This window comes from Camelina sativa, chromosome 4 (genome assembly GCF_030686135.1).
Source record: "Camelina sativa cultivar CO46 ecotype springtype chromosome 4, ASM3068613v1".
NCBI lineage: Eukaryota > Viridiplantae > Streptophyta > Magnoliopsida > Brassicales > Brassicaceae > Camelina > Camelina sativa.
This window is the reverse complement of record NC_141883.1, coordinates 23,140,394-23,166,725: the sequence shown is the minus strand read 5'-3', so window position 1 is coordinate 23,166,725 and position 26,332 is coordinate 23,140,394. Positions and strand designations below refer to the sequence as shown.

At 34.6% G+C, this 26,332-nt stretch overlaps 5 protein-coding genes across 26 annotated transcripts; 3 read left to right on the top strand and 2 right to left on the bottom strand.

The window, feature by feature from the left end:
* The first annotated feature begins 260 nt into the window (after window positions 1–260).
* Window positions 261–5,203, top strand: LOC104781215 (serine/threonine-protein kinase AFC1). Of its 16 annotated transcripts, none has more exons than XR_015597049.1 (14): window positions 261–505; window positions 760–929; window positions 1,155–1,335; window positions 1,443–1,469; window positions 1,612–1,765; window positions 1,849–1,897; window positions 2,011–2,125; window positions 2,335–2,426; window positions 2,558–2,714; window positions 2,787–2,851; window positions 2,942–3,039; window positions 3,128–3,233; window positions 3,338–3,748; window positions 3,837–5,203. XR_015597049.1 is itself a non-coding variant. In XM_087510578.1 (14 exons), exons 2-13 carry the CDS (start codon window positions 765–767, stop codon window positions 3,530–3,532), a joined length of 1,404 nt encoding a protein of 467 aa, XP_087366704.1. In that variant the 5' UTR covers window positions 261–505; window positions 760–764; the 3' UTR covers window positions 3,533–3,564; window positions 3,837–5,203. The 16 variants fall into 16 exon arrangements, 12 of the variants coding, with proteins under 12 accessions (XP_087366704.1, XP_019100311.1, XP_087366707.1 ...); XM_087510578.1 differs by having other exon boundaries at window positions 3,338–3,564; XR_015597052.1 differs by having other exon boundaries at window positions 271–505; window positions 776–929.
* LOC104781214 (protein SLOW GREEN 1, chloroplastic) lies at window positions 4,002–5,203 on the top strand. Its single transcript, XM_087510586.1, has one exon. The coding sequence runs from the start codon at window positions 4,002–4,004 to the stop codon at window positions 5,031–5,033; it is 1,032 nt and encodes a 343-aa protein (XP_087366712.1). The 3' UTR covers window positions 5,034–5,203.
* An 8,422-nt stretch (window positions 5,204–13,625) lies between these two features.
* LOC104781211 (uncharacterized) lies at window positions 13,626–18,094 on the top strand. Of its 4 annotated transcripts, none has more exons than XM_010505816.2 (6): window positions 13,662–13,873; window positions 14,105–14,217; window positions 14,981–15,039; window positions 15,149–16,960; window positions 17,088–17,265; window positions 17,361–18,094. In XM_010505816.2, exons 2-6 carry the CDS (start codon window positions 14,136–14,138, stop codon window positions 17,960–17,962), a joined length of 2,733 nt encoding a protein of 910 aa, XP_010504118.2. In that variant the 5' UTR covers window positions 13,662–13,873; window positions 14,105–14,135; the 3' UTR covers window positions 17,963–18,094. The 4 variants fall into 4 exon arrangements, with proteins under 4 accessions (XP_087366702.1, XP_010504119.2, XP_010504118.2 ...); XM_087510577.1 differs by having other exon boundaries at window positions 13,693–13,873; window positions 14,057–14,217; XM_087510576.1 differs by having other exon boundaries at window positions 13,626–14,217.
* Window positions 18,013–19,884, bottom strand: LOC104781213 (protein SODIUM POTASSIUM ROOT DEFECTIVE 3-like). Of its 3 annotated transcripts, XM_010505819.3 has the most exons (4): window positions 19,813–19,884; window positions 19,210–19,691; window positions 19,020–19,101; window positions 18,013–18,327 (listed from the first exon to the last, which is right to left on the bottom strand). In XM_010505819.3, exons 2-4 carry the CDS (start codon window positions 19,678–19,680, stop codon window positions 18,167–18,169), a joined length of 714 nt encoding a protein of 237 aa, XP_010504121.1. In that variant the 5' UTR covers window positions 19,681–19,691; window positions 19,813–19,884; the 3' UTR covers window positions 18,013–18,166. The 3 variants fall into 3 exon arrangements, with proteins under 3 accessions (XP_010504121.1, XP_087366715.1, XP_087366714.1); XM_087510589.1 differs by lacking the exon at window positions 19,813–19,884 and having other exon boundaries at window positions 19,210–19,771; XM_087510588.1 differs by lacking the exons at window positions 18,013–18,327; window positions 19,813–19,884 and adding an exon at window positions 18,587–18,817 and having other exon boundaries at window positions 19,210–19,770.
* A 747-nt stretch (window positions 19,885–20,631) lies between these two features.
* Window positions 20,632–23,394, bottom strand: LOC104781210 (UDP-glucuronic acid decarboxylase 1). 2 transcript variants are annotated; one of them, XM_087510568.1, is made up of 7 exons: window positions 22,416–23,394; window positions 22,118–22,265; window positions 21,961–22,040; window positions 21,580–21,663; window positions 21,413–21,487; window positions 21,220–21,312; window positions 20,632–21,058 (listed from the first exon to the last, which is right to left on the bottom strand). In XM_087510568.1, the coding sequence occupies exons 1-7, from the start codon at window positions 23,034–23,036 to the stop codon at window positions 20,852–20,854; spliced, it is 1,308 nt and encodes a 435-aa protein (XP_087366694.1). In that variant the 5' UTR covers window positions 23,037–23,394; the 3' UTR covers window positions 20,632–20,851. The 2 variants fall into 2 exon arrangements, with proteins under 2 accessions (XP_087366694.1, XP_087366693.1); XM_087510567.1 differs by having other exon boundaries at window positions 22,118–22,260; window positions 22,411–23,242.
* Between the last annotated feature and the right edge of the window lie 2,938 nt (window positions 23,395–26,332).

The window sequence follows — 26,332 nt, the reverse complement described above, 5'->3', positions numbered from 1 at the left end:
GTTTAAACAAGATAATGTATAGAAGATTCTCAATTCTTTAATAAGGAAAAAGTGAACTCCTTGTCGTTATTTAGTAGGTGGGTATCGAATGAAAAAGGCCCTGAATAAAAAAGCCCAATATTGAGAGAGATTTTGGTAAAAACATCGTGCTCTTTTTATATTCAACAACTGAACTCCGCGTCGTTTTTACCCCTGAACAACAACAACACGTGGTTCTTTCAGGCAACGGATATATTTATTTAATTGAAGGCCTTACTAAAAAAGCCCATTAAGAGCCTCTCTCTCTCTATCCTTCGCCGTTCTCTTTCTTCTTCAGGTTCGCTTTCTCTCTCTCTCTCTCTGTTCTAATCAGTCTCTTTCGCTGTTAAAATATTATTTCTCGTCCTGAGATTTTTTTTTCTGCAATTCCAAATTGAGTGAGCGTTTTTTGTATCTCCCGATCTGAATTCCGATGATCAAAACTTACGGCAGTGTTTAAATTCAATCTGCGAGAGAGAGATTTGCGGTTAGTTTTTTATTAGCTACATTCATTACTTATGCTTTTTTATTATATATATTTTCTGTTACTTTTCCCACCTTTTTTAGTTATCTTTTTTTTTTTTTTTTTTGTGCGAGATAGATCTTCCCCAAATCGAAGATTATTAGGGTTTTTAAATTTCGGAATCTCATAGCGAATTCAATTACAATTCTCTCTTTGTTCATATCTGGATTTTTTGAATTTCAGCTCTGGATTTGCAATTTTTTTTATTTTTTTATAAGGCTTTATGCAAAGCAGTGTGCATCGTGATAAAGCAAGCTCGATCGCGATGATCTTGGAAACTCAGAGGAATGTTGAATTCCCTCATAGGATCGCCGATAAGCGTCCCAGGAAACGTCCCCGATTGGCTTGGGATGTTGCTCCTCTTCTTCCTCCTCCTCCTCCCCCCTCGGTAATTGAACTATCCAGATATTGTTTGTCTTTTTCTATTGTATTGGTTTCAAAGAGTTGTTCTTTTGTTGTGGTCCTTTGAAAAAAAATTGGATTTTACTCAATTGTCTGTGTTTCTGATCTTGGATGATACTGCGAAAATTGTGTTGACTACTTAAAAAATTAAGACTTTTCTTTTGTGGGTGTGCTTGAGCTAAGTTTCAGCTGGTGTGTGTTTTTTTTTCAGGTATTTCAACCTCCGTTGTACTATGCTCCAGAGTTTGCCAGTGGAGTAGTTCCCAATTTTGTTTATCCCAATCCCAACATGTTCTATAATGGTCTTCCTCGTCAGGGCTCTCCTCCCTGGAGACCAGATGATAAAGACGGCCATTATGTCTTTGTTGTTGGAGATACTTTGACTCCACGATGTGAGTCTTAATGTTACAGAGTCTTTCCACATCTTTATCTGTTTCACAGAGTTTATCATGGAGGTTAAGTTCGTTACTCTGACATGCCTCTTCTATTGTGCGTGCAGATCAAGTTCTCAGCAAAATGGGTGAAGGTTGGTATCCTCTTGCTTAAAGTGTTTGTATACTTCTTGTGATTAGTGTATATTCTGCTTGTCTTTCTGTTCAATATGCATGCTTTAAGTCAAAAGTAGGGTTGTATGTAATTTCTTAATCCGTTTGATTTTATTTTTGCAGGTACATTTGGACAAGTACTGGAATGTTTTGATAATAAAAACAAAGAAGTCGTAGCAATCAAAGTTATACGTTCCATAAACAAGTATCGTGAAGCTGCCATGATAGAAATTGACGTGTTGCAAAGGCTTACAAGGCATGATGTTGGTGGTTCTCGGTAAGAATATATCTCTTCCTCTTACTAATTTTTTTAAGCGTTAAATTTATTGCATTTGGTATAAGCTTTTCGATTCCTTGCAGTTGTGTGCAAATTCGGAATTGGTTTGACTATCGTAATCATATTTGTATTGTAAGTACTGTTACTTTTACTTGATAAGTTTGAGGGGAAAATAAAGTTTCCTTCATGCCCGAATATTATGTGAGTTATAAGAACTTGCGGATGGGTTTAAATGGTTTCAACAGGTATTTGAGAAGCTTGGACCAAGCTTATATGACTTTCTCCGCAAAAACAGCTACCGTTCATTTCCCATTGACCTTGTTCGGGAGCTTGGCAGACAACTTTTGGAGTCTGTAGCATGTGTGTGGACTATTCTTGACCCATTCTTCTATATAGTTGTCCCATTAGTGCCACAAATTATACTTTCTGGAACATTTTGATACAAGACTTAGGTGTTAATAGTTATTACTTAATGTTTCTCATTTGACCACTGCATATTGCTGAAACAGTTATTTCTGGAGACTTTTATTTATTAATGTTCTTACATGTGGTTCATTCTATTCTGACAGACATGCACGACCTACGGCTGATTCACACGGATTTGAAGCCGGAGAACATTCTTCTTGTGTCGTCTGAGTATATCAAAATACCTGATTATAAGGTGAGTAATCAATCATCCCCAATCTGGACTCATTCAGGTTCAGGGCTTTTATAAATTATGATATCCATTCATGAAGAACTTGTACAACTCAAGTAGGTTGACATTTTTCCTTTGTGGTCATCAAATTTTAGTTTCTTTCACGACCCACGAAAGATGGGTCGTACTTCAAAAACCTGCCCAAGTCAAGTGCCATCAAGCTCATTGATTTTGGAAGTACAACGTTTGATCATCAAGACCATAACTACATTGTATCCACAAGGCATTACCGCGCGCCAGAAGTTATCCTAGGTAGACTTATATGACTTTGACACATGATTTTTTTAAGCTATCGGTATTTGAAATTCTGGATTGTTATCACAGGGGTTGGATGGAACTATCCATGTGATCTGTGGAGTATTGGTTGCATACTTGTTGAACTTTGTTCGGTGAGTAACTCTCTCTTTTCGTGTTATTCGGTCCACCAGTATTCATCTCACCAACTCTTCATAAACATTTCTCCTGGATGAAACTTGCAGGGAGAAGCACTTTTCCAAACGCATGAAAACTTGGAGCATTTGGCCATGATGGAAAGGGTCTTAGGACCATTACCGACTCATATGGTGCTCAGAGCTGAGTAAGAACAGCAAGATCTTCGTATTTGCAGCAGCGGTAAATAAATTGAACTGTAATTTCTTATATCAAACTCAAAACGGTTCTTGCAGCCGGCGCTCTGAAAAATACTTCGGGCGAGGTGCAAAGTTAGATTGGCCTGAAGGTGCGACATCAAGAGACAGCTTAAAAGCAGTATGGAAACTTCCCCGGTTACCGGTAAATAATCTCTCAGTGAAATCAATTAAGTAACTTTGACACTTGACATTCGCTAATGTGCAGTATTGAAATCGGTACACAATTTTGTTTTTGGCATTTTGCAGAATCTGATAATGCAGCATGTGGATCACTCAGCTGGTGATTTGATAGATCTAATACAAGGGCTGCTTCGATATGATCCATCAGAGAGGTTCAAGGCAAGAGAAGCACTGAACCACCCCTTCTTCACAAGAATCCGGGAACAAAGTATACCTTTTAACCCAAGCCCCCACCCATTTTTATATAATCACAAGAACTGAGAAAGAAGAAGAAACAGCAGATTGATGTTTGGGTAAATCTGCAGCTTCTGTGTATCCTTCACTTTCCTGGGTTTTTGTAGCCTTTTTATCATATATTTTCATGTATAGAAAATGAAAGAAAAGGGAGACAGGCTTGTGCCTTGTTTTTCCTTGTCTGTTGTTGTTTTGGTTTCTTTGGAATCGTTTTCCGGCCACAACTGTTACTCCATGGCGGTTGTAAGAGTTATTACAGTTACTTTACAGTTTACACCACAAAGTGTGTTCAAATGTGGTATTAATCTGAAACATTATTCACTTTTGATAGGTCAAAGTGCGATGCGAGGCCTATCAAAGACCAAAACGACACCGTATGAAGCAGAAGCGTGGAGAGAATATTCGACGGACTCGTAAGGCCTGATCTTCATCTTCTTCACCTAATCTCTTTTACCGTTCAGAGGGTTTTAGGGTTTACCTATCTCTTTCCGCAATCATGGAGTCTCTAGGGAAACTACAGCTCCATCACCAACCGTTTCATCTTTCCTTCACCCACCACACCTCTTCTTCATCGTTCCCGAAGAACTCCTTCAGAGCCTCCTCAATCCGACCAATCCCATCTTCCAAATGCGCTTCAATCAAAGCTTCGTCTTCCTCCAAATTTCAAAACTCTGTAACCCCTCTCCTAAAGTCCACACCTTTCCGTCTCTTCAAATCAACATGCATCACTCTAACAACCGCCGCGGCGCTGCTTATGGCGAATCTCCATCTCAAATCGCCGGCGATTGCAGCTCCAGTCGCGCCTCCGCCGACAGTCGAGAGCAGAGAGAACGTTACCTTGGAAGAAGAAGAGAGAGCGCTTGATGAGCATTTGGTAACTCACCCTTCTGATGTCGACGCTCTTCGTTCTTTGATGGAGGTAAAGATCAGATCTCGAAAGCTTACAGAAGCCGTAGAAGTGATTGATCGTTTGATAAAATTGGAACCTGATGAAAAGGAATGGCCAGTTTTGAAAGCTAACATCTTTACCTACAGTGGAGATCTTGACTTGGCTAAAACTGGTTTTGAAGAGATTCTGGCTAAAGACCCGCTTCATGTTGAAGCTTATCACGGCTTGCTTATGGCTTATTCCGATGCAGGTCTTGATTTGAAAGATGTTGAGACTAGAATCGAGGAAGCAATGTTGAAGTGCAAAAAAGAGGGTAATGATAACGATTTTAGGGATTTTAAGCTACTGGTGGCGCAGATTCGGGTCATTGAAGGAAAGCATAGCGAAGCATTGGAGCTTTATCAAGAGCTTGAGAAGGAGGAACCAAGAGATTTCAGGCCGTATCTGTGTCAGGGAATGATATACACATTGATGAAGAAGAAAGACAAGGCAGAAGAGCAGTTTGATAAGTTTCGGAAACTTGTTCCCAAGAATCATCCTTACAGAGAGTATTTTATGGATAATATGATAGCAACAAAGCTTTTTTCGGAGAAGGCGCAGCGTGAGATGGCCGAGGAGATGGCTGGATCAACTAGTTGATGGGAATAATTGCAATGTTTTTACGGGGATCATAAGAATTGGAAAATGTGATTTTGATGGATGTTCTGTAGCATGCTTTTCTTGATCATCTTAAGTTGTGTCTCTTTAGTTGGTTTATATAAAGTTCATAAGTTGAATACTTGGTTTTTTTTAATGATGGATTTGAATCATAGTCCCTGTGCACATGGTCTAGATGCTTATTATGTACATCTTGTTCCTTGGTTCCAAAAGAACAGTGAAACCTAATAGTCTCGCTATATCATTCAGGCAACTTAATACTTGCTTGCTTGTTGCTCTGAATGTGCGATACAACTCTTTTTGATATTCCCGCCATCTCTTGTGAGAGTCCAATAGATCATATCATCTCTTTGGTGAACTAAAGATTGTAGAGTAGGCTATCAACGGTGTGTCGATGAACTCTTTGCTGGTTCTTTGATTTCCTTATCAAAAGCATTTCATGTTGAGTTTTGATTGATATTCCAATCTGAGGTTTGACATGGAGTGTAATATCGTATTCGTATCACACACCGCACACTCATATACAAGTTGCCATAAATGAATCAGGTTATGCAGGTACTTAAGGAGTGAAGGCTACTCATTAGTCAAACTCAGTTCTAATCTCTGCTTATCAAAGTAATCAAATGCTTTTTATGTTGCTGGCATCTACAGGTTGTGGATAATCGGGAAATGGACTTCCAATAGCCAAGTTGAGAGGAGGAGTCATAAGTATGATAGAGATCTCTTCATTCTTCCATGAAGTTGTCATGCTGTTTTTAATTGGACCACACTATTTGACAATCACAAACATTGATCTTCTTCTTCAGCTTCTGTAGGTGAAGTTTATAAATGCTATGCTCAATTACCCCATTTTCTTGCTTGATTCTGACTTTTGGTAAGGTCCCCACATTTCCATCAAATCGATAGGGCCGGACATGACTGAACTCGGTTCTCTCTAAACCAAAAGATTGTAATGCCCGGTTAATGAAAAACCAAACAGACAGTAGATTCTTTAGGGAATGAAAAATATGAAATGATTGTCTTTCATGGTCCCAACCGCAGTAGATTTGGAAGCTGATTGCAATAATCCTTATCTCACTGTCTCTCGGTGTAATCTCGAACACATTCTTTGGTTCGGTGTTTTCTTGAAACAAGTTTTGCTTACGTGTCGGTCTGATGCAAGTAGAATCTATCTCTGTCACTTTGGTTTCTCATATCTACAGCTTTATATCAATTAACGCACCTAACACTCAATCTTTAGCATTATTGTACTACCGTGGGCAACTCAATTTCCGAGAAGATGTATGAAATCAAATATATGAAAATTTAGGTTTCGGTATTGGAGCAATTTTGATTTATTTTGAAACTAAACTAAACAAATTTTTTGGCTATTTTGCATCATAAGTGACTTCATCTAGTCTCACATTTCCATATCATTTTTAATATTTTTTATTTAATTAGTATATCATAGATTTTATAGCTTTAATTCGAATACATAAATTCATGACAAATACAAAAAAAAATGTAAACACAAATAGGATAAGCTGTCTAAATTTACCCTAAAAAGAAAAAGAAGAAGACAAATTCTAGTCATGCTCAGATTCTTGTTTAAAACATCTTCTTCATTAATGCTCGGATTCTTGTTGATATAAAGGGATACCTAAAATATGTAAAGTTGTATAAATCATTAGTGACTTTTTACTTTAAAAGAAATATTCAAACTTTTACAATGTACTGTATTTATCAAATAAAATGAGAGTTCTGTATTTTCTTCATACTCATATTTTGTGTTGTTTGTTCTAAAATGACTAATTATCGATGCTTATGAGTAAAGTAAGACATTGTTGGCACGTAATTTATAGGTTAAATAGTAAATAGGTATATCATTTGAATAAACACTTAAATAATTGACCTAAAAAAATATAGAAAAAGGAAATTGTATGTTATAGGGTCAATAGGAGTCGTTGTCACCTACAAGGCAAACAAAATGCGTAATATTTGATCATAGGTTATAAATGTGTACTTGACCTACTCTTCGTTGTTGTGGGTGGGTGGTACACTCCGATCGATTCCTCTCCTCGTTGATTCCTTATTATTATTCAAACTTCAAATGACTAAGTCGTTATTAGTTAGTTACATTAAAGGCCAGTTAACTTATATATAGCCGTGGACCATGTTCTATATTTGAAAGTAATATAGATCCTGGTTTACATGATAAACAACACACAATTAATCAGCAGAGTAGTAGTGGTAAGAATTATGGCATTTAATCCTCTTGGTGAAAATTGCTACAACAAGCTATAAAGGATACTACTAGCTATTTCGTGAAGTATTTCTCAATTAGGTAAAAACTTTATGATCACAAAATTGTAATAGAGACAGTTGTACAAAAATATAAATAAATAGAGATATTTTTAAAAAATGGAAATTAAAAAGCCATTGTTAAAAGTGCTAGCCAGTTAAGTACGTAAAAGAATGGCATGACTAAAATTGAATTAGAAAATGGACTAATTAATGAAGGTTAGTGATGAGGTGGGTGTTAAACTAGTGTTCAAGTTGAACAAGTAATTAATCACATTGTCGTCTTCTTCCTTCTCCACTTTTTCTTCTAATTAACTTTTTTCACAAAGGTTTGGTTCAGTTACACTGTCAAAACTATATTAATATAGCTTAATATAACTTTTAGTATATATAATTATGGGATGCATCTCAGTTTATGAACTACAGTATTATCTTAACAAGATGGATAAATCACACTAACTTTTTTTTTGTCAGCTACTCGATATGTTATTATAAAACATCTTACAAAATACGACTTTTTACGGTCGATAATAATCTATTCACGAGATATATATACATTCTTACTTGTAGGTGAGACTACAGCGAATGACTAAACTTATATGCATATTGAGCTCTCCGTAAACTACTTTATCCATTATAAACTATACATTCTCTAGATTTCTAACCATTACCTAACCTAATATATGAAAGAAGCCTTCATATCTAAGCGACCATTAGATTAATGGCAATTTACCACCAACACAGTTCTCTTATTAATAATAAAAAATTGAGTAATTGGGATATATATATATATATATATATATATATATCATGAATCGAATCTATATTAACCCCTAAAACCTGTAGAACACCGGATATTTTGGGTGTATAAGACATTTATAATGACCAACAACGAAGAACAACATCGAATTTAGCAGAACTTGATTTCATCCAATCCATGTTTTGATCTACTGATCTACATGGCGAATCTTCTATCCATTCATACAAACAATTGGACAACACGTTTTCGATTATTTTTAGTCATTTTGATTGTTTAAAGACATCATTCAAATCATGATTGGTAATATTTTTGTGTTAAATTTGATTTTTTATATACATATATATATATATACTCGTTGTTTTAGAAATCGTTGCTAGGTGGAGATTTTTAAAACAACGCATATACTAGTCACACTTATCACTTATGTATGTTTAAAGTGTTTTAACAATATCGCTTATTCGCTTATTTAGTCCCATGCGTTGATGTTAACATGTGTGGAAAATGTTTGCATAACATGTAGTCATGTAGATACACTGATGACATGATACACACAACAAAATCTAACAAGATTGTGAGTGTTTGAAAATATTTTAGATTATAGTCGACCTGTTATTTCATGGAGAAGGACGTTTGACATATCAATAAGCCAAAGACAAAATCTGTGATTGTGAACATGGAAAGACAAAACAAGTAGTATAAATAATATTTTTTATAATACATATACTAAACTAATTTTATGGTGGTACAAATCTTTACCTGATTTTTTTATATACAAAAATACTATAGATTTTTTTTATCAACAAAATGTACGAAGAAATTTTTAAGAATATCTTTCAATTACTCAAATTCTGTCGATTTTTGTTTCTTTGGACTTGTGTTTTGATATTTCTTGAAAAGGTTATAGATTTGTTTCTTGTACAATTAATACAGTAGTTAAACTTATTAGCTAATTTAGCCATAATGAATCGAACGCATAAGTGCATAACCGTTATAATAGTATTAATGAGCATGGAGTACATAGGTCAAGGAATCTGCTTTACTTTTTTTTTCTTGTTTTTATTTGTCTTTTGTTACTGTTTTTTTGTATCTTTTTCCTACGCCTGAAAACTTTTCCCCAATTAAATATTTCAACTTACAAGTTTATTTATTATATTTAGATTTAATATTGTTATTTATTGATACTTTATTGACTTTTGCTACTAGTTACGAACACGAATCTTAGCTTGTCCATGCAGCTGTACTTAACTCTAAACATTGGTTTTTGTCAAACAACGTTTTCCTTAAACATTGTATCATTCATTAAATAATCAGATGTAAAGCTGCTTATCGAACTAAATTACTACTAGTATCTGTTCTCTACAACTATATCGAATCATCAGGCACATATTAGAATACCATTTTATATTGTTCAATTGATAGATATAATCCCATGTCTTCCAAATTTGAGAACACAATTTTTTTTTTTTTTTCTGTAGATGTAGTTTTGGAAACATTCCATCTCTACATGATTTTTTTTTTCAACCTCTACATGATCTTTTTTTTGTAGAAGTAGTTATAGAAAAAAAAGAACATGAATTCATTTCGAACATCATATCGTCAGTTTCACTGATTGTAAAAATAAAAATCATAATAGAAATGATATGTGTGTAGGAATCATATAGGTGATCTATAACATCTATGGACGCATCACAACGTCTAAAAAACCCATAAATCAAGGGAGACATGAAAAATTCAAAGTTAAAAGATTGATTTTGCTTTTAATTTTTTGTTCTTTTTCGTTCAATTATTTTTTGTGTTGCGGCGATTTATATATTATATTTTGAAAATACATTACATACGAGAATATGATCTTTATCTTTATGTTATTTTCTAAGAGATCAACACAAAGAATTACAATATGTGGTTAATGAATGATAGAGGCATTAGTAAATGAAAGTATCTATATTATTATTTTTGAAGTACATTTCATTTCATGTTATGCCCTTAAAGTTTTGGTTATTTAATTTGTTTTATTTACAATATTAACCCCTAATTATTTTCTTAAAATAACAAATCCTGAAAACTCATTTAATGGAACTATTTAAATCGATCTAATTTGATACATTTATTGTCATAAATAGCTTGACAACATCTATACATTTCGATTTTTCCAAAAACAACTCTACGCATTAAATTTTTAATCCCATAAAAATCTCCAAACATATTTTAATAGATCTTTAAAGACTGTATGATCTCTTAAATTTAAATGACACAGCCGAGTTTGAGTAACAAATGATTACAATCGCAATAATTATTATAACGTTAATAAAGTTCATAAATACGAGAACCCAACTTTATAAACTCAATAATCGGGTATATTGAACTTTAGCATCAAGAAAAACATTTAATATAATATATATCGTGTTAAGAAACTGAATATTATTATGCGATAATGTTATCAACTCAAATAGGAAAACACTAAAATCTCTCTTTTATTACTATGGATCGTAAACTCATTGCTCATCAAGCATTTTCCATGTATAAATATCAACTTCACAAATGAAATAAAACACACAACCAAAACCACTAATATGACGGTTTTGAAACACGGGTTAAACCATTAATATGATGGTTTGTTGTTATATAGCGAGACATGTTAATAACATGACGGTTTAAATTAACATTAGTATAAATATAAAATATTATTAATTCGGTTTTGAAACACGGATGAAATCTTCCTTTAATTATTTGGTTAATACCACTAATATAAGAATATTATACATATTAAATCAGGGTAATTTAACAAAATTTTTGTAAAACAATTAAATCATTGGTAAAATTGTGACTTAATCTAACAATAGCTTATAAATTACATATTTATGTATATATTTCTCTATTATTGTTCTTATAATTGACAATCCAAACAAAATTATTATTTAATTAAACAAAACAAATTAAATATAAAAAAACAAAAAAAAAATATTATTATTTTTAAAAAAATTGTCCAGTGGTGTACCGCACGTTTAAAATCTAGTAGTATATAATAAATTAGTAAAACCATCATGCATTAAAACACCATATACTATAGTGTAGTTATATTCATAATGAAACCGTAGGTTTATTGCGAAGTGAGTAATGAATGAAACGGTTCGTAATGGAGAAAGGTTTCCTAGTAGTCAATTAAAAACGAGAGTTATTGAGCAATGGTGTCAGATTAATTATCTTGAAAGCGAAGGCTGTAAGAATTTGTGTCGTTTTCTATAGGAAATAGGGGGTCATATTTAGTGAGCTCACGAACTACTAGTCTACTAATCCTTTATTTAGGGACTTAAAAAAGGGGTATACTACATATGTCACTGTTAATACATTTTTTTTTTCATGAGTGTTTGTACTGAGGATGAGCACAATACTAAATAAATAAAGTTTTTGGGGAAAGAATGAAGCTAGTTCTTTATTAACGATGAAAACGTGAGATCGTCACTAACACGAGTCAAGATTGAGCTGATAATGAAGAGCTCAAAAGTGGAAATGAATTATACAAAAGACAATAACAGTAATCGATGCAAAGTATTGCTCTCTGGATCATATCTCGGGGTCAGGATGGTGATCCCAATAAATGCTCTCTCCTTTTATAGCAGACTGTTGACCTAGGATTCCCTAGGGTTCCCAACGCGAAATGTCGAGATTAACCTCTGCGGAGTATTAATGAGTCTTGTTGGGCCGAAATCACAATTAGTGAGTCTTGTTGGGCCGAGTGGCATATTGGACGCAACCCATGTCCAACAATGAGCATACAAGTATAATGGGAATTCTATATGTTTCTAGCTATATCTCCTATATAATAAAACAGAAGTACACAACATTGTTTTGTAGACTATATAATTTTAATAAGTTTGTTACAAATAGATTATAGATTAAGTTTTATATTATTTGTATAATCTGGATTTATTCTTTCTAAAAACCTTAAAGAGAATATTCTAAAGAATCATTTGATATCATCTAACTTACCATATTAATTTTCTTTATTAAATTAATCCAATAAAAATCCTTTGATATCTAATTTAACATATTAATTTGTTAATTATTATTATAATTCACCTCTTATTTTTATATATGAGTCTATTTTGTGAAACAAATAAATTATCATATTATTTATTATAATTAAAAATAGTTTTATTTTCGGATATACCATAAGTTGAATTTTTTAAACAAATATAAATGCTTCAATCTATAAAATATTCAATTTTTATTAATATTATTCTTTAAAAATAATATATATTGAATGACAATTTTTACTGAGTAACGGGTCAAAATTTGAATATTTAAATTCAATTTCATACTTTTTTATTGAATTTTATAATTTTATTTAATATAATAAACTTTAAATAATTTATTTTGAAATATTTTTAAAATATTGAAACTTGATATTAAAGTTAGAAACTGTAAACACTCTAAATTGGTTTGTTATAGCAATATCAATAATATGTCAATATAATATGAAAGGATTTTAAAAAACTAAGTATATAAAAACAAAAAGTATAACAATATATTAAATTACCCATAATACAATAACTCGCTTTTTAAAAACTAAATTCACAAAATTATGTCTTATAATGACATTCAAGTCATCAGGTAAAATATACATTGTTGAAATAACTTCACATACATAAACTAATACAACAAGTAAAATTTATTTTTAAAATAAAAAATATACAGAATTTTGTATAAAATAAAATTTAACTAGTGTTATAACACGGGTATTTATCTAGAATTATTAACAATATAAAACTTACAAAATAAGTGTTTTTTTCAAGTCATCATATTAAACATATGATTTTATTGCATAATATTTTATCCAAAAATATTTTAAAAATAATCATACAAATCATATTTTATAAAAATTATAATATAAATAAAATGAATTTCAACCTATACTCTAGCACGGGTTTTAATCTAGTATATATGGGGGAAAATATGAAATATATATAGTTGAATAGATTTCAAAAGTGTGCCAAACCTAATCTTATGGAGGAAGACTTTTATAATAGACAAGAGACTTCTCGGTTAAAGGAAAATGTAACACTTGTAATATTGAAGATATATCCTTGATTCGAGTATTAAATCTAATTATTAGTGGAGGTTTTACACTAATACATAATTTTGATTTTTTCTTTTTGATAAAAAAATCTTATCAAATGTAAAAAAGAAAGTATAAATACGCAATTTTAAATATACTTGTCAAAGAAAAAGCAAAAAGAAAGTGAAATTCTCTAAATCAAAAGGTGTAAGAGAAATGCAACTATGATTCAAAAACTTAACAAACATGAATTTAAGTAAATTATATAAATAGAAAATAACGTACTTAACAGAAAAAGTGTGGTACACGACGATTAGTAATAAAAATGAATATCTGCCATAATTAAGAATTGATTTTTTTTTTTTTTTTTTAATGTGGATGATAAAATATGGAGGATATGTTGATTTAATTGGAAAATAAAAATAAAATAAAAAAAGCGAAGGTACGACAAAAGAAAGAAAGGAAAAAAAAAATGCGAGGAGGAGAGACAAGTGGCAGCAATTCACGGATGCACACAACTCACTCAGTATGTTAAAATAGCAGCAGGTACCAAACACGCCCATTCTCATTTTTCACCCCCTCCTCCTCTCTTTTTTAATTTTTTTTACATTTCTTTTTTTTTAATTTTCTCTTTCTTTCTAAATTTTGAACTTTCAAATATATTACACTGAAGAAGAAACCTCTCTCCTTCTCCTTCCCCTTCCCCGTCGTCATCCTCCTCCTCTGGTTCGTTCTTCTCTCTCTCTCTCTCTCAATTTCTTTCTGTTAATCGTTTCGTTTCTTCTTTCTCTAGGGTTCCCTTTTTACTCTTGTCTTAGATTAGATCTCTTCCTGCAAGTGTGTAATCTCAGATAATCCTCTGCATTTCCTTTTTTTTCCGGCTCTGTAAAAATTTCCCACCCGATCTAGAGTCATCTCTTCCCAACTAAAGCTAGCTCCGTGATATGTTTTCCCCAGAGTCCGATTTCGAGTGAGTGAAAACAAAAATATGAATAGATTTCGACTCGGCGACCTGAGTTCTCGAGATCGATTAGCTTCTTCTGCAGTTCCCACTTCTTCTCCTCTTCAAGGTTACTCTTTTTCACCCCTCTCTCTCTCTCTCTCTGTTTCCCCTTTTTTTGTAAATTCAGAGATTAAACAAAAAAAAATTGGTTTTTTTTTTGGTTTTTGGGTTAGTCAATTTTACAATATTTTAGTGAATTAAGCTTCTGAGATTTTTTTTTTTTTTTTTTTTTTTTTTTTTTTTTTTTTTCTGAGCAAACAAAAACGTACTCTTAGCAATTTACTGAAGTATTTGTGTTCCTTCTTCGGGTTGTTCGAGATTCTCGTAGTGGCGAGGTCGAGATTTAAAGAAATGTGTATGGAGATAGATAAAAAAACAAAAGATACTCCCTCCCTTTAATAATAATATAGGATGTTTTAGAGGTTTTTACTTTGTTTTCTTGTGGAAAACTACAGTTAAAGCTGTGGGTAGAGAGATGAAGATGAGAGATTGCTACCTTTTCTTTTTCAATGATAAAGTGAAGAAATATATTTTTAAAAAAAAATCTCAGGGCAGCAGTGTTTGTTTGGTAGTGTCATGATTTGGTTTGGTTTGTTTGTTAACAATTTTCATTTTTTTCAACGGAGTTAATGATTTTAATTTCACATGTTATGAGTGCTTTTGCTTAACCTCCTTGCTTTTATTATGTTTCTTTCTTCTTCCCTCCCACTTTTTGTGCTACAAATTTCTCTTTTTGTCTCCCAAGTTTCTTCTTAATTAAAGTTTCTTCCGTTGTAAAGTTGATTGCTTTATCATTCAGAATCCTAAAAAAAAGTCATTCATTCTTTCAGGAAAGAAACACAGTCAGAAACTCAAATCTCCAAGGTCTTCTTCTTTGAGTGAAAACAAGGTATGTATTTACTCTTTATAAATATAGCAGATATCTTCTGAGACGAAATGTTTGGTTTCTAGTTGTTGTTTGAAAGTGACTTGTTGTTGCTCATATTTGTTTGTTGCAGCAAGATTTTGCTACTAGTGGTGTACCCATGAAAAGTTTGTTGGCACAAGAAATGTCTAAGCAAAAAGGATCTAAAAAGAGATCACCAAGCATTATTGCGAGATTGATGGGTCTCGACGTTTTGCCTGCTCAGAGTTCTTCTCATAGGCAACACAAGTGTGTAGAGAATCATCAGCAAGGCAGGAGTGGTGGTGGAGGAGGCACTTCTTATGATGATGGTTATAATAAATCTCTTAGAAGGAGCTCAAAGGCTGAGCAAAAGTTTAAAGATGTTTTCGAAGTTTTGGATGCAAAGAGGGCAGAGAGCAATAGAAACTTTAGAGAGCATCAGGGGAGTGTCAATGCTAATCTAACTCAGGCAGAGATGGCATTCATACGGCAGAAGTTCATGGAGGCTAAGCGGCTATCAACTGATGATAAGCTTCGTCATTCTAAAGAGTTTAATGACGCTCTTGAGGCTCTAGATTCTAACAAGGACCTCTTACTCAAGTTTCTTCAGCACCCTGATTCATTATTCACTAAACATCTGCATGATCTTCACAAGCCACAGTACAGTCAAGCATCATCCTTGAAGTCGCCAAACAGCCAGAAAGATGATAGGGACTTGTTGAGGAAGAGTCATCGTTCACCTCATCGACATGTTGGTAGTGGTGGTTGTGCCAGCCGTTCTCATACCAGGCATGCTTCTTATGACATGATTGACTTGCCAAATGAGGAGCGGGGAAAGAGAAGTGAGCTGCAGCCAACAAAGATTGTTGTTCTGAAACCTAACCTCGGGGAGCCACGTTATGTTGGTAGAACTTTTGCATCGCCAAGCTCTTCTTCCGATGAGTTTAGAGCAGATCGTAGGCTTCCATGCACCACAAATCATGGCAGGCAGAAGAGTAATGAAGATGTCCGGCTCTCAAGACAGAATTCAAGAGATTCTGGAGAAATGGCTAAAACAATGTCTAGGCAAAGGAAGGCCAGCTGTGGCAATGGTAGTGCCATGAGTTTTGAGAATTCAGGATTTAAAGGATATGCAGGCGATGAAAGCTCATCAGGGAGTGACTCCGCAAGTGAATCAGAGCTAGTGCCAGTAACTTCAGGAAAAAGAACCGCCTTTAACCGTAGGAACAACTACCATCGATCTTTGCCTTCCAAGTCAACAACATCATCTGTGAGTAGGGAAGCCAAGAGGAGATTGTCAGAGAGATGGAAGCTGACACACAAGTTTGAGCACGAGATAGAAATTAGTAGAAGCGGCACATTAGCTGAAATGCTTGCAACCTCAGATAGGGAGGCAAGGCCAGCAAGTTTTAGTGGACTCAGTTTCGAAGATGGGATCAGTAAAAGATTTGAGAACAACATTCAATGGTCTGAATCACCAGAACCGGTCGGAATCAGCAGTAGGGATGGTTGGAAAGGATCCTGCTCAAGAAGTTTTGCAAAATCCAAAACCATTATGAACCAGGAAAGCACTAGTTACACTATAGTTTTGCCTAAGGCGTTGATCAATCGAGATGGATTAGTGAAAGGGAATTCTTCTCATCATGGGGAGTCTTTCTTGTCATGCAAATCTAGACCTGGCAGTAACAAATCTCACTCATCATACAATAGTTCGCCAGAGGTCAACATCAGCCCAAGTTTAACCAAAGTCCTTTACATGAACGACGGGGTTTCAACAGAGAAGCTCTCTCCTTTTAAAGCATGTAGCAGTTTCTCAGTAGATGCAGATTCAGACACTGAGGATAGTTCAGCTTCTGATGATAACAAGACAGCAATGTCTGAAGCTGCTCGAGATTTGTCAACTGTCACCTCGGTAACTGACCCTGTAAGTGAGCATTATGTTTCAAGAGTACGGGCCTGTGCACTAGAGCTACGGTTTACATTTCAATCCATAAACTAGAATATACAGGTTGTTGTAATGACAGATATCTTACTGTTTACTAATGTTGTAGGATATCTCAAGGAGGACAACTGAGGATGTGAATCAATCTTCGGTTCCTGAACCACAGTCTCGCGAAAGCTCAAAGGAAGGAGAACAACCAAGTCCAGTTTCAGTTCTAGAAGCTTCTTTTGACGATGATGTTTCATCAAGTTCTGAATGCTTTGAGAGTGTTAGTGCCGATCTCCAAGGTAGTCAATCAGTAATTCTTACTTCATTGATTTTTTTTTCATATGTTTGTATCATTAATTGTTTTGACGTGTTAACTGTTATCTCTACGTTCCAGGACTCAGGATGCAACTCCAGCTCCTCAAACTAGAGTCAGCTACTTACAATGAAGGTGGCATGCTCGTTTCGAGTGATGGAGACACGGATCAAGAGGAGTCATCCACAATAACTGATGAGACTATGATTACTCAAGAGCTCGGAGAAGAAGACTGGAAGGCATTTTACTTAGTTGATCTCCTAGCTAACTCCAGGTTCAGTGAGTTAGACGAGAACACTGTCATGACAACACCTGTCGATCCATCCTTGTTTCAGGATCTCGAGAAGAAGTACTCCAGCGTGAATACCTCAACCAGATTAGAAAGGAAGTTCCTTTTTGACCAGATCAGCAGAGAGCTTATGCAGATGTTGAAGCAGTTTTCGGATCCACACCCTTGGGTTAAACCCACAAGGGTCTACAGGAAATGGGATACAAACAGGATACAAGAGACTCTGCGCGGTTTAGTCACAAGAAAAGACGAGAAACCAAGCAAGGATGACGTGGTGGAGAAGGAGTTGCAGTGGCTGAGCTTAGAAGATGACATTGAAATCATAGGTAGAGAGATTGAGGAAATGCTGACAGATGAACTCATAACAGAGCTTGTGGTTGGTGCAATCTTCTAGAATGTTAAATAATATCTCTATTACATAGTTTAAGTAAAAAAAAACAAGAGGATGTAATGACAATTTTCATCATAAAGAAACATGTGTCTCTGTAGTGACAGTTTCATCATAAAAGTAGGAAAGTTTTTAACACTTTACCATTGATCTGATTTAAGCAAATGAAAGGAAGAGAGTACAACAAATACACACAAAAATTATGTTCTTTTAGATTTCCGGATTTGGCGTTGGGAGTGATGATGATTGAGGTGGAGTCCAGAATTGGGCGTTTTTGACCTTTGAGAGGCAACCCAACACTTCCAAGGGAGTGATATCCCCGGTCACAGTTACCTTCTTTGAAGCAAAATCTATGCTGAAGGATGTCACACCTATTTGTTGCCAAAACCATTATAATGAGCTTCATTTAATCCATAACAAATGAATACATAACCAACTGGTTCTAAAAGGATAACTATTTCTCAATCAAATGCTTCTTTAATTTCTTTTTTGGTGGTAAACAAATTTGCTATTTCAAGGTAGAGCTAAATCAAAACAAAGTATATACGGATAATGGAAATTTTTAGATTTGGTTATCCGCACCAAACCCAAAATATCCTTTTTTAGAGGACATTAAATCTGTATCATATGTTCAGGATAATGTGAATAATATTATTTGTTCATGATATTTTGTAGAAACTTTCACAAAGATATTATTTTTATCATGATGTTTTGAATGTAAAGAAATCACTTTACAAAACAAAATCAAAATAAGATGCACGTATACCCCCAAAATGTTAGGGTCGAAATCGGATAGTGACACGCATTAGTACTCATTTGGGTTACAAGGTCCCGTATCCACTCGTGTCCACCATTAATTCTCTATTAATACCAAAAAAAATCTTAGAACTAGAGAATGTGTTTGCAACAAAACCAGCTTATAGTTAGGTACTTTGATCTCTTATAGTATAAGACTTATACTAAAGAAAATAATATTTTGCTAACCTAAGTAAAATATGAATACTTGTTGAATGTAAATACTGTAACCACAAAGGGTGAAAAACAGTGAGAACAGAGGATTCACCTTGCATTCTGGATAGATGTTTCTTCACTTTGCCTTGACAGCCTCTGCAGTGACAGTGTAAAGACACTCTAAGAACAACCACCTGCAGTCCAAAATAACAGTAGATGAATCACCCTCCAATCTAGTCTTTATTTACAATTCATGCCACTTCATGTACGGTAAAACGACAACTTTTACAGTTTTACTTTACCTGGTCTGAACCTGTACCAGAAGACTTCTTCTTCTCTTCTACAGTACCAGAAGAGCCTCTTTTTGGCCCTGAAGCTTCACCTCCCTCCGTTATAACCGTATCCTGAACCGTAGACCCGGCTAAAGAAACCGGGTCGGATCCTAGAAGATACCTAGTAGAACCGGGAGGAGTTTTTGGTGTCGCATCAACACAGCCAAAACTCTTCCTCGCTAAGCTAACGTTCAACAACGACCCTGAATTGCTCCTCCTTCCTTTATCCACCTGAACACCCTTCCCGTCCCCGGAGGAGGAGGGTATCCTCGTAATTTTCGAAAGCTGACGGTACGGAGCAACGTAGTCGTCCCCGGAGGAACACGGTGCCGTGAAAGATCTCCTGCCATCTTTGATTATCGGGTTATGACGGTCGATGGCTCGAGCCGTGATGGTCCGTTCGTCCGTAGCGGTGGATGCTTGCGATGCACAGTAAAACATATTTGGCTTTCCTGTTATTATGGCAAAAAACAAAAAGCTCATTAATATATACAGACATATATACGTTACACATATATATATATATATATATATATGATGATGTGTAATTGATAATATGCGTCAGTGTGTCACATGAGTGTGTTAGTGTTGTGGTAAGGTCACAGAGTAACAGAGAGTTGAGTAGAAAGCGCTCTTGTATTGTCCACATAAAACGTATTAGAGAAGTTGAGATGTCACTATTGGATATTTATGTACTACATTACATTTTTATTCTCTTGGATATATTCAAATGTTGCGTATTGAATTCGACCGATCAGTTTCTGTTTCAGAAAGTGGAAATTAAATAGAATGAGTACAGGAAAGACTTTAATTACACGTTTTCTAATTTTAACTAGGTAGAAAAAGCGATGGATGATTACTTATATCTCAAGTTCTAAGTTCTAAATAGACTGAATCGCTCTATCCAACAAAACCTGAAGCGGAAACAGAAATGCCCACAACTAATTTTTCAGCTGCCATTTTGCATAAATGCCTCGATTCATTCAAAACACTAATAAATGCAAATCTATATTTTTGAAAGTTTTAGTAGAATGTTTTTGTAAATTGAAAATGCAAACGACAAACATAATTATAAAGGTTTCTTTTCGTTTAAGATGCTACAAAATTTTGGAAAGATATGAAACAAATCTACGATAGATACAAACGCAAACATTAACAGCTGCGACATATTTAGCAGTCTAGCACAAGAAGGGTCCATCAGATGTCGTTTGTGAAAACTAAGGGTCCATCAGATGTCATTTCAAAATGTCCCCAAAAAGCTAAGTTTTGTATAAACCGAGAGAGTTGAGTATACTAAACTAACTAATGCATGTTTATTATAGAAGAGAGGTATTAATGTGAAAAGTAGAAAGGCTAATCATCTGTGTATGAACTATGAACCGAGAGAAAAAGTACATCAATATCTTCCACTAAAAAATTGCGCCCACTGGTGATTGGCCCAACATCAAAATCCTTTTTTAAGACAAAAAAATATTAGCTAATAAGTAGTCATAGTGTGTGTCTCGGAGAAAGAACAAAAAAAACAGAGTAAACAAAAAGACTTATCAGAGCTCTTTGTAAAAGAGACTATACATATACCAAATCATTGCAGAAGAAGAATCTCTGTGTCACTTTAAAGACCCTTGCCTTCGTCTTCGTTTAAGATTCGGTTACGGAAGTCACTGACCATGCGTGGCAGACCCTCTCGCAGTGGGATCTTTGGTTCCCAGTTTAACAATTCCTTTGCTTTGCTTATGTCTGGTTTCCTCTTGTGTGGATCATCCGCTGTGTTCGGTTTGAACTCTATGGTTGCGCTTGGGTCGATCACCTCCTTAACCACCTGCACACAAATTTCCCATTTCATATGAGTGTTTCTTGTTATCATAATATATGATATAGTTAGATCCCAAAACAAACTAAGTTACTTTTTTTAGGGAAGATATAGAAGATAGCAAAAGCAATGCAGGGAAGAAAACAGAAGATAGCAAACGTAATGCAGACCTCTGCAAGCTCGAGCATTGTGAATTCTCCTGGGTTACCAAGATTGAAGGGTCCTACATGATCGTTTTCCATTAAAGCTACAAGTCCCTCCACCTACAAAGAGAGATCTTAGTTAAATCTTAAGGCAACAGATATTTTTCACTGCTTGGGAAGCCAATCATCCAGCAGAATGGATTGAAATAAAGTTACGTACTAAGTCTGAAACATATTGAAAACTTCGAGTTTGTTTTCCATCGCCATAAACAGTCATTGGGAGTTTGCGGATGGTCTGCATAGTTATAAACCATAGTTCTGTCAGACTGTTAAAAGCCTTCATAGGAAAAGAGTTGTAGTATTTATGTTCTGCTGAAAGAGCTAAACCTGGGCAACGAAGTTACTAACAACACGCCCATCATCAAGGCACATTCTGGGTCCATACGTGTTGAAAATACGAGCAATTCTAACCTGAAAATTGCAGAAGTAATTAGAATTCACTCATATATCCGTGATTTGGACAAATAGTCATCAGCTCATCAGTTCTAAACATTCCAACATTCAAAAAATAAGGAAGAAACAACATCAATAAATGTAAACATCTTGATAAACAGCAGGGAGATGATTTCGAAGCTAATGGGTACAAAATTCCATGTGTGAATGACTAGAGTTGCAAACAGCCAAACTATATACGTTCTTTATAAAGTGAGCTACTCAGCTAAGAGCTTGCAGTATACGATCCATGATGGGATGATTATAAGAATTTACCTCCACACCAGCCCCTCTGTGATAATCCATGGCCAAGGTTTCTGCAGTACGCTTTCCTTCATCATAGCAACTCCTCTCACCTTTTAAAAAGATATCAGCAATTAGTGATCCACCTCACATTTATATATCTCATGAACTCAAGGATTTTCCAGCTCACCGATTGGGTTCACGTTTCCCCAATAAGTCTCTTTCTGTGGATGCTCAAGGGGATCTCCATAGACTTCACTTGTGCTGGTGAGCAAAAACCTTGCTCCAACTCTCTTTGCAAGACCCAACATATTCAGAGTGCCCATTACATTTGTCTTGTAAAACTACCAATTAAGGATCAGCCAATATCCTCATATCACCACAGAGAAACACACATTCCCAATAATCACAATAAGAGAATCTAATTGCTAACTTAACTATGATCAGGAAGCTAACGTTGCAGAGTATAACAGTAATGAAAAGGATATGATAGTCTTCACTGGATTATACTTGTAATGAACAGGCGACGCAGGGCAAGCCAAATGATAAATCTGATCAACCTCAAGGAGGATAGGCTCAACCACATCGTGTCGAATAAGCTCAAACCTAGGATTTGAGAATAGATGAACCAAATTCTCCTTCCTACCAGTGAAGAAGTTATCAATGACGATCACTTCATCCCCTCTCCCGATAAGCTTATCAACGAGATGGCTACCGACGAATCCAGCTCCACCGGTGACGACGATCCTCAGTCTCTTCCGTCCGATACCGACGGGAACACGACCGGTTCTAACCCCACCGCCGCCGGAATTAAATGTGGTCCTGGAAGGCGGGGAATCGGTGACGGCGTAGGAAACAGATCTGGTGATAAGAGAGGTGGACTCAGCGGCTCCCAAACGGGAAAGAGAAGGCTGGAGGATGAAGAAAGTGGATCCGATCAAGATCCCGACGAGGATGAAGAGGAGTCGCTGTTCGCGGAAGAGGTAGTGAAGAGATCTGGGAAGAGATCTGGGATGCTTTAAGGCTTTGGGAGAGTAAGGACTTGATTGGCTCATGGGAATCGTTTCTTCGTCACGCTTCGAGCTCATTTGCTTGTGAAGCTGCTTCATGGTGTTCTGTTCTCCGATTAGAGAGAGAGAGAGAGAGAGAGAGCTAGTTTTGCCGGTGAAAATGAGATCTCAGGTGGAGAAGCTTTGGATCTGGACAGATTCAAACCGTTTGAGAAGAATAAAGATCGATTGTGAATGAATGTGATGATGATGATGCGAAAGTAGTTACACGGCGAAATATTTCGCTCTCTTTTTTTTTTCTTTTTCTATTTTTTTTAGTTAGAGCAATATATATGTTTCGCTTCTAAATGTGATTATCTTTTTTTTTCTTTCATTAACTTTTTTTTTTGTCGTCATCAAATGTGATTATCTAACTCATCAATACAAAAAAAAACAATGTGTTTGTTTGTGTGACATCAGTCTCAACATTAAAGTTGTTGTTGACACCTTATTTAAAATCAATAGGCAATAAAAACATTTTAATTAATACAACTAAAATTTCTAAACCGTCTTAAAAAAACACCAGGCTCGAACTAAAATATATGTCTAGAAAAATCGGGCCTTCTGGATTCATCCCGTTCGGGTTTTAGAGTTTTTAGGACTTAGCCCGAAAACCCATATACAAATATAATTATATATATTTTTGTTAACATTTTTGTTTGATTGTAATATTTTTAAATGATTTATTGTAAATAAAGTTTAAAACTCTAATTTTAGTTTTCATATTTACTTAATAACCTTACTTAATATTTATAAAAAATTTATCCGTGATATTTTATATAAATTATATATTTCTTATTTGGTTAAAGTATAAAAATTTATTTGGTTTTTAAATTTTTTATTTTAGATTAAGTTGGGTTTAGTGAATATAGATGAGTTATTTAAATTTTGATTGATTTTTTTATATTGCACCTATAAACCTTGCTTTTTAAGACATATTATAAACTAACTTATAAGTTTGAATTCTTGATTCGTAAGATAAGTCCGGAAAAGCCCGAAAGGTCTTGTAGCCCTGTTAGAGGCGGGTCAGGCTTTGAAATATAGGCTTGAAAATATTTTGGGGTGGACCGACAAGGACTCAAACATATGCGGGTTTTGCAGATTCGGGCCGGACCGGGCTGAGCCAGCCCGATTGACACCTCTATGTGCCACATCACATTATTTTTCACTTCATAGACCTTTGCCAACATAATAAAAAAAACACGACGACTCTAATCGTTTGTTCTTCTCCTTCACACTATAAGACTGCTCTTGAATTCAGAGAAAAAACAAAAGAATCATCACAAAGTTTTGCCTTCAATGAAACAAACATAAAGAGAAGAAAACGCACGACTCGTGCAGCACGAGACATGGAAGAAGCAGAGATCCTTGTTAAAGAGGCAAAGCAATCTTACCAAATTCACCTTTGATTAATTTGGACAAGAATTTCATCAAAATCTACAAATTCTGAAATCAAATTCTCCGGTTATCAAGAATTCTTTGGAAAAAGAGGCGAGGTTAAAATTAGGATAGGGAAGAAATTTGAAAAGATAGAATAGAGAGAGAGAGAAAGAGAAAGGAGAGAGAGATAAACGCATAGTAATTTGAAGAAGAAGGAAGAAGAGAAGAGAGACATAAAGATATCAATTCCTCATGTAAGCCCTCCCTAACCACACAATTGACGTCTGATATACAAAAGATTAAAATATTCACAAAAGAGCAACTTGGGCATGACAAAGTTCATTAATTTCTTTTAGAATCGCAGGTCCAATCGAGATAAAGATGTCGTTTTATTCAAGCTTTTAGGGTTGATTCAAGAAAAAATATTAGTGTTTATGTAAATTGACTCACCTCTTCTTTGTTGACATAGAGCATCTCCAGTGGGAGATGCTCATTTAAAGAGTTCTTTAAAAATATATATATAATAATGAGAGAGAGAAAATAGAGGAGAAAATCGGTTCTGAAGTTACTTAGGGAAGAACCGTTACTAATACCAAATAGACAAGTATCATGTTTTTAGTGGATACTAGTAATAAAAGATAATATATATATATATATATATATATATGATTAAAATATTTTTTTTTTTAAAAAGAAACCTTGCAAGGTTGCTCGGTTGTACTTGCTCTTAGGTCTTAAATGAAGATGATATTGAGCATATTGCTGATTTGGATCAGAACATTTTCTTTTTTCAAGGTTTAGTACAATACATATTACTTACTACTACTTCTAGAACTCTCTATGTGAAAATTATCATTTTTTATTTTCCTTTCGATTTTAGTAAATTTCAAAAGTTTCATCTTTGGTTTATGTCAGATTTATGAGACAAAAGATTGAAGTGGCTAAACCTAAAGTACTCTAAGAAATCCATCAAGAACATTTAAAATGTAGACATCAAAGAGTAATATACCTTACTATTCTAGAGAGTTTTTGAGTGAGAAACAAATCAAGAACTAATGGTTTATAACCCCTAAACCTATTTGGTAATAAAATTTAAAATCTATTCAAAAACTAAATTTATGAAATAAAATAAACTCAAGTATCATATGATAATGTAAATAATACTATTAATAAAATACTATTGAAATTATCAAAAACTTATGAATTGATACCAAATAACATATATTAAATTATGAATCGAAAAAAACAAAACAAAAAAATATAACAAAAAATAATATAAAAAAGTCAATCCCGCGGCGTAGCGCCAGTACTAGTTGGTTTAAAAACATTATTCAGATATTGTTGTAAAGAGATCATTAACGTGACTAGGGGATTTAGTGATGAGATAAATATATACCCAAAGGACCACAACTTAAAAGCAAAATTTGTAAATACAACTCTGTATAAAGGCTCAATAAAGGCCCATTAGAGATAATTTCACACGAGAGCTCACAGAGATTATAGCTAGGCTTAGGCTACACTAGTACTGAGGAAAAACTACAGTTTTCACATTCGAGTTTATAACACTCATTGCATCATATCCATCTAAAGGTGTGTTAATCGATCATTGAGTAACATTTTTCATCCAATATTGGGTATGGTAATTTCGTCCTTGATTTGAATATTGTTTATCACTTCCATCTCCTCAAACAAATTCCGTAAGTCCATTTGAAAACATGTTCAAGTTTTACCTTAGAGCATATACGAAACAATCCCGTTGGACAAAACAATAATTCAACTGTTGTAAAACACAGATAGTGGATTTCCATAACCGGCCCATACACAGTCCATACACGGTCCATACACGGTCCATACACGGCCCATGTACGTCAAAGACCATAAGGTCCATCGGCCACCTCCTTAGTCTATGTCGGTTTACTAGTCCTAATGTATTTGGGCTTTACCCTTCACTATATATATGTAACTCTCGATTGGAT